Source organism: Cannabis sativa, chromosome 2, assembly GCF_029168945.1.
Source record: "Cannabis sativa cultivar Pink pepper isolate KNU-18-1 chromosome 2, ASM2916894v1, whole genome shotgun sequence".
Lineage (NCBI taxonomy): Eukaryota > Viridiplantae > Streptophyta > Magnoliopsida > Rosales > Cannabaceae > Cannabis > Cannabis sativa.
The window spans coordinates 25,109,051-25,120,122 of record NC_083602.1 but is presented as its reverse complement, the minus strand read 5'-3'; the positions used below and the strand labels follow the sequence as shown (position 1 = coordinate 25,120,122).

General features: G+C 37.1%; 2 protein-coding genes across 2 annotated transcripts; one reads left to right on the top strand and one right to left on the bottom strand.

Moving 5' to 3' along the window:
• The first annotated feature begins 4,376 nt into the window (after positions 1 to 4,376).
• Positions 4,377 to 5,655, top strand: LOC115721278 (DNA damage-repair/toleration protein DRT102). The gene has a single exon (XM_030650545.2). The coding sequence runs from the start codon at positions 4,533 to 4,535 to the stop codon at positions 5,469 to 5,471; it is 939 nt and encodes a 312-aa protein (XP_030506405.2). The 5' UTR covers positions 4,377 to 4,532; the 3' UTR covers positions 5,472 to 5,655.
• A 75-nt stretch (positions 5,656 to 5,730) lies between these two features.
• Positions 5,731 to 9,929, bottom strand: LOC133034877 (zeta-carotene desaturase, chloroplastic/chromoplastic-like). The gene is made up of 14 exons (XM_061110347.1): positions 9,430 to 9,929; positions 8,903 to 9,027; positions 8,547 to 8,681; positions 8,375 to 8,447; positions 8,139 to 8,212; positions 7,944 to 8,048; positions 7,544 to 7,788; positions 7,358 to 7,445; positions 7,123 to 7,165; positions 6,881 to 7,037; positions 6,645 to 6,773; positions 6,474 to 6,546; positions 6,213 to 6,377; positions 5,731 to 6,076 (listed from the first exon to the last, which is right to left on the bottom strand). Exons 1-14 carry the CDS (start codon positions 9,593 to 9,595, stop codon positions 5,909 to 5,911), a joined length of 1,746 nt encoding a protein of 581 aa, XP_060966330.1. The 5' UTR covers positions 9,596 to 9,929; the 3' UTR covers positions 5,731 to 5,908.
• Positions 9,930 to 11,072: the final 1,143 nt, after the last annotated feature.

Below are 11,072 nucleotides of genomic sequence, written 5' to 3'. Positions count from 1 at the left end.
CTTGGGAAGCTCTCGCACGCTTCAGCATACTACGAACTCATCCACCAACAAGAAGGTTTTGCCGGGAATAGGAGCGCTTTCGTCATGCAGTGGGAGCAAGGGCTGTTTGTGCAGGACCGGGGATAGAAATTCCTTTGAAATGGCTTCGTGAAGTAGCAGAACAATTAAAAGGAGTGTCACCATAAGCAATACCCTTTCCTTTGTCGCGAGTGGAAGAGCTCTGCCCTTGAGTAGTGTGAGTGATGACCGAAGTGAGACATGGTTGACAGGGCCCTATCAGTGTCCCTTATACCCTGTCCAAATGGTGAGACTTGGGGTTGGGTAGTTTGGGACAGAGTCGGGAAAAAAATGAGGGATTGGGGACTCATATTAGGGGGCGGATGTTGAGAAACTGGTTAACAGCTTGCTGAAGGCCTTGCTCAGAGCTATTATCCTGGCCAAGAATTTCATCAAAGGGGACAGAGTTGGAGATATCAAAAGGGTTCTTTTCAAACGAATTTCTGGCAAGGGTTCTCAAGTTGTCTTTATAGCCTAAGATGGGAGGGACAATGCACTCATCACATTTTTGAAGGTATTACCACATTTGTTATAGCTATGGTCAAGAAGACCACAGTAATAACAAAAGTTATGTAACCCCTCATACTTGAAACTGAACCATTTGGTATCAGAGATTCTGCGGAAACAGACATTAATACCACGCCTTAACAGTTTGGTAATGTCAAGAAGAACACAAAGTCTGAGGTAGGGGCCAACGCTTTCAAGCAAGGACAGAGGGTAGATTTCAACCAAATAACCGAGTTCATCCGATATGAATTGGGCAAGTTGTGGGGTTTTTTGGCGAAAAGGTATGTTATGAGCTTGGATCCAAAACGGGACATAACACAGTTGAGAAGGGTGATGGTGTCAAAACCTTCAGGATTCACAAAAATCATGAGGGACTTATCGAAATGACAAGGTTGTTCTTCCAAGACACGATGACGGTCCCTCACAACCAAAAGTGACAAGAAACAGGTCAGAGTGATATTCAAAGAAGGTTATGGGGTAACGCAGTGTCCAGGCATCCTTCATGGCGTTTTCAATCCATGCCGGTTTCAAGGTTTTTGGTGAGAGAATTTTAACCACAAGGCAGAAGGATTCAGAGTGATTTCTAGTGTTTATGGAAACATGATCGAAATCATGAATCAAACTTTCCTCTTCAGTGAGAGACAAAGTCTTTTGCTGGATTTGGTTGGAAGTTGACATTTTTGGGTAAGAAGCACTATTACAGGGGGAAGGACAAGGTAGGTAGGTGAGTCAATTAAAGAAGATTTTGTTGGAAATTATTTTACCAGGATCTTAGATCTACTCACAAGTATGTTGATTAACACCCTAAATATGAACTTTCTAAAACGATGAAATAAACACATATAAAGTTTAGTAAACTTTACATTGGGTGCAGCGGAATATTATGACTCCTTCCGTTCAGATATCTAGCCCTTGATTCCTTTCTGTAGCAGAGCATTATCAATATCTGAACCTGAATCTCTTTCTCTGATTCTTTAGTGCTGAAACTCCTTCTTGCTGAAAGTCATTCTTCACGATCTTCCTCACTATGGTTGAGGTATCACTTGCTATGTGTGGGCACTACTCTTACACTAAGAATTTCAAAATTCAAGAGAGAAGAAAGAGAGAGGGAGTGGTCGGCCAGATAGGGAGAGAGAAGGCTCAGTTTTTTTTGAATCAGAAGTGTAATTTTCCTGAAGCCTTCACTATCTATTTATAGCATTCCACTAGGGTTAGGTTTGAATTATTTGGCATTAAAATAATGAAAATATCAGAGGGAAAACCCTACAAAAGTGGCTGGCCATGCCATGTGGATTTGGGCCTCACTTTTTGCAATTTTGCAGTTTTATCTTTTCTGCATCTGATTTTCTCAAAAACGCTAATTTTCTAATTCAACCATTTAAATGCCAATTCTAACTATTTAATAACTATAAATAATTATTAAATAATATTATCATTTATCATATTTATTAATTGAACCATACAAAGTATCATAATTAACAAATATGCCCCTAAAACTCTTTCTTTACAATTTCGCCCTTACTTAGTGAAAAATTCACAAATAGACATAGTCTAAATTGAGAATTATAATTGTTTAATCAAAACCAATTATATGAGTCTTACAAGCAATATTATCTCAACTAGTGCGGGGACCATGGGTCTATATAACCGAGCTTCCAATAAGTAGATCAAGAATTTATTACTAAAATTCACTAACTTATTAATTCTTCGTTGAATCCACGCATAGAACTTAGAATTGCACTCTCAGTATATAGAATGCTCTATATGTTCCACCATATAGACACATCATTAGTTATCCATTGTTATAATCCTAATTTGATCAATGATCCTCTATATGAATGATCTACATTGTAAAGGGATTAGATTACCGTTACACCCTACAATGTATTTAATCCTTAAAACACTTAACCCCGTATAAATGATATTTCAGCTTATGTGAAATGAGATCTCCACCATTTATTTTCGTTTGGTCAAGCTCGAAGGAGATCATCCTTTACTTACTATTCGCCAGATAGAAGCTATAGATTCCATGTTTATGTTAGCGCTCCCACTCAATTGCATTACCGTGTTCCCAAAATGTACGTATCACCCTCACCTAAAAGTAGGCTTAACTAACAAATCAAAGAACACGAATAGCCTCCTGAGATTGAGCCTAATCATAACAGGATTAAGATCATTTGATCTAGGATCAACTAGGCGATATTGACTTGAATAGATATTACGGTAAGTTTAATAAATCTAAGTCAAAGTTCAATATCGGTCCCTTCCGATGCATACTCCATGCATCCAACCTGAGCTTTACTTTAACCAATGCTCTGGAAAGAACATAGCACTTCTCCAAATGCAAGTAAACTCTGTTGTAGATTATCATATCAGTAAAACCCTATGTCTGATAAATCTAGGAAACTTTATTCACATAGTCATGTTTACTTTCCAATGTGTTGACAGCACAATAAACAGGATCAAGTATGTGAAAAGGGTTTCAGATGAATTTATACATTATGTACATATAATCATGAAATAAATCATGTGAACCGTGCAACATTAAATGTTATTTCTGATCTATATTAATAAGTAAATCTGATTATATTGAAATGAGTTTTATTTAGAGCATAAAACCAAACAAATTTCATGCCTTTTATAGACCAACAGTTACCAAGTAATCAGTAAGAACTGGATATATAACTGTGTGAGAGAGAAATACCTGGAGTTAAGTGGCCTCATCGGAGAGTGGAAAGGATTTAGGGCTATCTGCACAGTGCACGTCCAGTGTAGGCTGGGGAGAGTTGAGTAGGAATGATTATTCTCGGAGGCATCAGGACTTCCAAAACGACGGTTGAATCGACTATTTGGGCAAGGTGGATGTTATTTCCACAAAAAAAAACCTGCAAACATAATAAATAAGAAGGTTTGTGCACAGTAGATAATAAATGCAGGTAAGTGAGACCAATTAATGTAAACATACGTTGGACTTTTAGGAGTGGAAGTGTAATCATTAGCACAGAGATGGAAAAAATAAAAACGAGAATAGGGGAGAGTAAGGAACAAAACGCATAGCAAAGGGAGCAAAACGCAGAAGAAACCACAAGACTAAACCAGAACCAGGGCTGGAGAGAGAACTTCACAAGGAAGAAGATTAAATGGTCCTACCATGGGTATCCAATATTTAATGAGCCTAGTAAACAGGGACTTAGAGAAATAAAAGATAATTAGATTGTATAATCACTTTATTTTATTTGTTTTAATTTTAATTTTAATTTTTTATATTTTTAAAATATACCTATTTTTATTGATAATATTCATATTATACCCTTTAAATTAATATAATTTATATGCTAAATTTAAGTGGATGGTAAAAGTATATTGAACAACCCATGAGTATTTTTTAATAAAATATAATATGAAATTTTTTTGATGGCTAATTAGTAATTTTTCCCTCGAACTTTGACATGTACTAAATCGTGCCTCCTGAACTTTTTTGGCCGTTAAAAATTCCCCCGAACTATTGAGATTGTTAAATTTAAGGACTTTTATCTAATTTCATTCAATTTTATAGTTTTAGTGATTGTTTATGTACTAAATCATGCTCCCCAGACTTTGATATCTACCAAATCATGTCCCTCAAACTTTGATATGTATTAAATCATGTCCCTTAAACTTTCATCATGTTAGAATTTTTTACTAAAATTAGACAAAAATTCTTAAATTTAACCATCTCAATATTTCGAGAGAATTTTTAACTGCAAACAAAATTTAAGGAAAAAATTACATTAGCCGTTTTGATTAATGGACGGTATTACTCAATTGAGATAATATCCAAATAGGCCAATCATAGGTCCAGATTTATTTCGGCCAGCATCAACAAAAAAATAAAAAATCCTCGTATTCCTCGCTCACTCACTACCACTACCACTACCACTATTCACTCCCTCACTTCCAAGTTTCCAACCTCCTCCGACGCCGTTCCTATGGCCAATTCCACCGCCAAGACCCTCAAGATCATCACCGGCGCCGATTCCTTCGGCTGCGACCTCAAGGACGTCTTGGTCGCCCACCTCCAATCCCTCAACATCCAAGTTGAGGACCTCGGCACTTCTTCCTACTACTCCGTCGCCGCTGACGTCGGCCGCCGTATCTCCTCCGCCGTTACTGCGTCCTCCGATGATTCCAAAGCTGTCGAGACTCGTGGCCTTCTCGCATGCGGCACCGGTGTTGGCGTCGCCATCTTCGCCAACAAGTTCCCAGGCGTTATCGCCGCCACTTGCCTCACGCCTTCAGAGGCTCTTAACGCCCGATCAATCAACAACTCCAATGTCCTAGCTGTCTCCGGCATGTCGACTTCTCCGGAATCCGCTATCGAAATCCTTGACACGTGGCTCAAGACTCCCTTCGCATCGCCGTGCCCTGCCTCCGGGAACGAGCCCTGGCCGGAGGAGATTAAAACTTTTTTTGAAAATTCCCTGACGGAGATGCCAAAAATCGGTGCTGAACTCCCTAAAATTGAAGATTCCACTTGCTCTATTTGTAATTTGGTGAAGAGTCGGGTCCTTGGGCCGATCGACATGATACCCGGTGGGTCGATGAAGATCTTAAGAGAAACTCCTACTTCGGCGATAGTGAGGTTCAAAGCCGGGAGCGTTGAGCCTGCTCACCACCACACCTTTGGGCACGATTTGGTGGTGACCGAAGGAAAGAAGACTGTGTGGAATTTGACAAAGAAGGAAAGGTTTGATCTGACCATTGGGGATTACTTGTTCACTCCTGCTGGGGATGTTCATAGAGTCCAGTATCACGAAGAGACTGAGTTTTTCATCAAGTGGGATGGCCATTGGGACATGTTCTTCGATGAAGATCTTGAGACTGCAAAGAAAGCTATTATGAAAGAATCTGAAAACGGGTCCAAATAAAACAATCCAAATATGCTACTATAAGTCTGTAAGTATAAGTTGGTTTCTTTTAAGGGTTTTAAAGTTTGTTTCTTTAAAGGGTTTTTGAGTATTTTGATGAAGCTGATGTTGTATAATGTATAATAAATAAACAAGTTATTATGAGTATTTTGGATGAATAAACAAGTTATTTGTCTTTGAATAACATCTGGTGCGTGTGCATTTTGTTGTACTATATTTGATCTTCTGATTAAGAAGGATATATCATAGAATGGTTCCATGACTCGAATGAGACTCTAAAACTTACATTTTTTTGCTATGTTACAAAATAATACATACAAGATGAACGAATGTATTGTAACTCTGTTGCCATATAACCACACCTAATCTTTGACAATATGAGGTGGGTGGGTTTGACGTAATGCTCAAAGTTAATGAATAATCACTCATATGATGATTTAAACAAGACTAAGTTCGTCAGTAGTGTTGGAAGCTTCTTCAAGGAGATCGTCAAAATCAATGGAGAGCTTCTTCCGCAGTGCGACCAATTCTTCACCAGCGTTACATATGTACGCGGAAGCTTGTCTGCCAGACAATGTTGCTCCTTCCATACTGTCTATGTAATCCTGTATAAGATGGATGCAAGCATTTTTTTTTTTTTTTTTTTTTTTTGTTAAAAAGAGTGTCATTTAAACCAATTTACTTGTTGTTATGAAATATATGCTGCTGCAATCAACCATTTTCAATGAAAGAGAAACTTGCCTGTTTTGTATACGAGCCTGCTAGGAAGAAATTTTGTATAGGGGTCTTCTGATCAGGTCTGAATGGATCTTTACCAGGGCCCTCTCGGTAAAGAGATTGCCCAATTTTGACAACTGATGACCAAATAATTTCTAACCCTTGGGATGATGGGAACAAAGTTAAAACCTGGAGTAAGGAAAATCATCAGTAAACAGATAACACTATGATGATTTGTAATAACCTAAACGAGACCAAATAAAAGTTTTTTAAAAGGGCAATAACCTGTTTTGCCACTCTTTCTATGATTTGTTCATTAGTTAAGGGCATGTAAGGATCGCCGGGCGTCAGAACACATCTGAAAGGTAAATCAGTCAGTCAAAGTTAAGCATGTCGTTGAATTACTTTAAATTTTGGGAAATTTAACTGCTAAAATAATATTAATGTTTTGCTTACTGGAGAAGTGAACCTTGTCCCTCAATGTAGTAGTCAGCTGGAGAAGCAAGTGCTAAGTCTGCAAAACACGAGAAATCTGCGTCTGGAGTATAAAGAAGGTTATCCAATCCCGCAGCTTTCTTTAGTTGCCTAAAAGTCAATAAGTAATTGGCTATAAAGAAACTAAACAAATCCTATGTCCTCTTATTCACAGGACTCAATGAAGTGAAAGAATCAGATATAGATGAGAAAAACACCTTGACCGTTCTAGATCTTGCAACTCTGTGACCCAGCCATTGTATCTAAGCTGCACCGTGACAACCGGAACTCCTACTAGCTCATAAATGTTATTGAAAAATTCTGATTCCCTCCATTGTTGTGGAAGTAATCTCTTGATTCCTGGGACATCACATGCTGAACGAAATAAACAGATTTAGAAAATATAATCACATGACATGAACAACATTATGAGCAGGGGTTAAGAGAGTAAAATACAAACCTGCAACATAAGCATCGGCTTTGATTATTTTCTTGTTAGTGGCCTAAGATAAGTAAAAGAACACATTTATTAAGGCTTAACAGTTAGCGGGAAGAAAAATAAAATCTTCAGAAAGAAGAGTTATTTTGCCTCAAGTTACTTGGCCAACACAGCACTTGTAAAGTAGGAGTTGTCAACTCTTAATCCAAACAATAAATCTTACAAAATGCCAAAGAGACACACAATGACATGATACCTTGGATAGGGCTAATCCTTTAACGTAGATTTCTCCATTAGCAGATTTATCATATAGTATCTCTCTACATCCCCACCTAAGATGAAACCTATACCAGTAGAAGACATGATTGAAATTCAGCAATAACCCCAAAAAGGCGAAAATATGATTAGAATCCATTTAAAGTTTTCTGGTGTTCAATATTACCTGCCCCCTCTGTCAGTAATATACTTTTTTATTGGACCACTCAGGTAAACATCTGGAGAGCCCTTGAGCATGCGCAACAAGGAAGCCTCTGTCTTAGTTGCAAATAATGAGAATATAGTGAGCATACAACGGGCACTGATGTTATCACAATCAATAAATCCAAGTGCATATGCCACAGGATCCCACATTCTTTGTATACTGGTACGCGTACCACCTTTGGACAAGAACCAATCAGAGAAGCTAATCTGTGAAAATAGATAATAAAGAATCAAAATACATAATTAAAGCACAAAGTGATGATAGCCAAAAACTGTGAGAACTACAGTAGTAATGAACTAAGGATCAAGTGGGTGAATACACACAACAAATGGAATAAAAGTAAGATGAATAGAGTTCTTACATTATCCAAATCTCGAATGTTCCTCATGGCTCCATCTGGATCAACAAGCGCCCTAACAACTGGACTTAAGGCAAGAGCCACAGCATTTCTAGCTTTGTCATATGTCTACATATAGAAAATGTTAAGAAAATAGGTTCATAGCAACTCAAAATGGTCTGATAAGTAAGACGGCATTGAACAGGTATAAGGAAATACCTTTAGCTGATTTGTAGTCAAAAATGCATTAATACCATGTAATGGTGCCCCAACCGGAAACCGAAAATCAAGTTCTGTTTTATCAAGAAATGAGAGATGTACATTTAGAATTAAGAGTGCATACAAGTGTACCATTTATATTCTTTTGAAAAAGCAAAAAATCTTGAGCACAAAAATTAGTCGGTAACAATTGTAAGGTAAGACTTGATAAAATAAGGTCGGGCACTTGAACTTACCACCTATTTCACCCCCTTTGTTCACAAACGTGTGAGTATGATCCTTTACAAGTAGATTTTTCTCTGCACCAACCTAAATTTAATTGGGCATCCAATAAAACTTTTAGAAGCCATAAATGCTTAAATTTAAGATTACTACACACAGGTAACTCCTTGCAACTTCTTTATTCACCTTTTTCATTAACCGGAAAAGATTGTTATAGCACCCGAAGAAAACGTGAAGTCCCATTTCAATGTGGTTCCCATGTTTATCAACAAAAGATCCTACTTTTCCACCTATAAATGACCTTGAATCGTATATATCCACCTGAAGAAACCCAACTACATTTATTACTACTGTACTTGCAATAAGAAAATCATATTACAGGAAAAAAATCATTCTGGAATAGTCAAAAGTCCAAACTTCCAATTATTTCAATTTGGGGGATAACATAGTGCTGTGAGAGCTATTGTATCCAAGTAATGAAGAGAAAAGGAAAAGACTTTAAAATAAAGTAGCACTGCAATGAGTTAAAAAGGGAAGTGAACCTCGTGGCCCTGATCCAAAAGCTCAACTGCTGTTGACATCCCTGCCAATCCAGCACCAATGATAGCCACTTTCAGCTTGGGGCCTCGATAGTGCTCGGGTTCAGGTGGAAACAACCCCTTTGGAGCTGGTTTTAAAGAACTCCAATCAGTAAAGCTAAACTAGAAATTTCAACAGTAAGTAAGTTTGTCCTAAACTAAAGATGCAGTCTTTACTTCTGTTTTATTATTGACACCACAACTACATGATCAAGTACTTATTAAATCACTAATCAATAAATGATAATAAACTCTATTATTTGATAAGTGATGTGAAACTGGATCGTATGACAAAGCCATTTTCAACAAAATTTATTCAAAGGAATTGCTTCCAAACCCGGAAAAAATTAAGAATAACTTATCAATTCATAGTGCAAACCGTCAAAAATTTCAGTGTGCACGTTCTAATAAAGGATGACATAACAAATAAAAATGAATAAAAACCCATTAATCTTAGAAGACAATATCCCCAAAAGAGAGAAAAGAATTACCATTTACACTCATGTCAGAAACATTAGTGTCCAATGAAGAGCGAACACAGAAGGACCCAGGAGACCTCAGCGAATTGACAAAAGAACGAGAAGAGGAAGCGAACCCAGCAACTTCCAAACGATTTCCAGTGAAGGATGAAGCCGGTAAAAGAACCCAAGAAGCCATAAGTGAAGCTTGAAGAGACCAAAAATTAGCCCTTTATAGCTACAGCTTACTGGGTTAGTGGGGCATCAGGCTCTGTAAACAAGAGGAAGAGAGAGGTTGGAAACAACGGAATCTAAACCCAATAAACGAGAGAGAGAGGGTATCTGAGTATATGAGGAGGAGAAGATGCTCAGGTTGGGAAATTTGTCAGCTAATTGGGAGCTTAGAGCGAGACACGTAATGCGATTAAGAAGGAGTGAGGTTTGGACTGCCCTTGAAAGTTAATAAATTATTGATTTTGGTACTTTCTTTAAAAAATAAAGATAAATTAAGTCAAACAAGGAAGAAAAATTAAGTGGTGACTCTGAGTGTGGTCGCTCTTTCTTTTTAGGAAGTGCGCCATTAAGGTTTGGGAGTGGATTATTTGATGCTACACTAGCAAATATGGATAAAATGTTACACCACTATTACAAACTTTCATACAGTTATTTATAGGGCTGTACATCGGTCGGTTTGGACGATTTATCCTATATATTTTCTAATTCAATTTAAAGTTTGGATTGTTAAAATTTAAGTCTGGCAAGCTTTCGATTTAAAAAAAAAAAAATCTATTAACCGACTAATGATTTGGGCGAGTTTGATCGAGTTAACCCGCCCAAACCGACCAATTTTTTTTTTTTTGTTTCGAAGTCAAAGTCAATAAAAATTAAAAAGATAAATTAAAAATATTAGATTCTACCAAAGCACAACACAATATATATGACTTTAAAATTAACAGTTAAATATATAACTTTATATTATTGTATATTTAATCAATTATGTTATACATTATAAAAATTAAAAAGTTAAAAAAAAAAATCTAAAGTCGAGTTGGTCGGGTTTGTAAAGTCTTTTTTTGGCAAGTTAGTTGACAAAATAATTTTTCCTTTTATGGTAAGATTGTTGTGCATTCATATTCGATTTCTCGCCTTATAAATTCGGATTGTAGTTGCTCTTTTCCTTGTTTGGAAAGTTGCACTTTCAGCTGAACTTTCCTTTGTTGAAAACTTCTCAAAAGAGAAGGAATTCTCTTTTGGAAAGTTGTCTTTTTTAGGGAAACTTTGATTATTGCCTTTTCCTTATTAATTTCGGTTGTATCTTGATACAGTCAGAATATATAATCTGTTTTTGGAAGGGAATCAAGCATTGATAGAGGATCGGACCCGATTATAGCAAGTTTCCCGTTTCTGGTGTGATCTGCTGCGTCAGCATCCGAGATACGATGTAGCAGATCGTGTTTCTTTAGGAAAGTTCTTGTACAGCTGTAGATTCGAACTTGTGGTTGCCTCTAAGGTTTCTTTGTTCTATAAATAGAGCCTAGAGAGCAACCATTCGAATCACCTCTTCCATTATTCATTTTTGCATTTATCTTCGAGAGAAGAGAGTGTTTCTTTGTTTTTTGAGAGCACAGTTGTTCATCTAGGTTCTTGTTGTTTATTTACGTTCTTACTGCGTCACA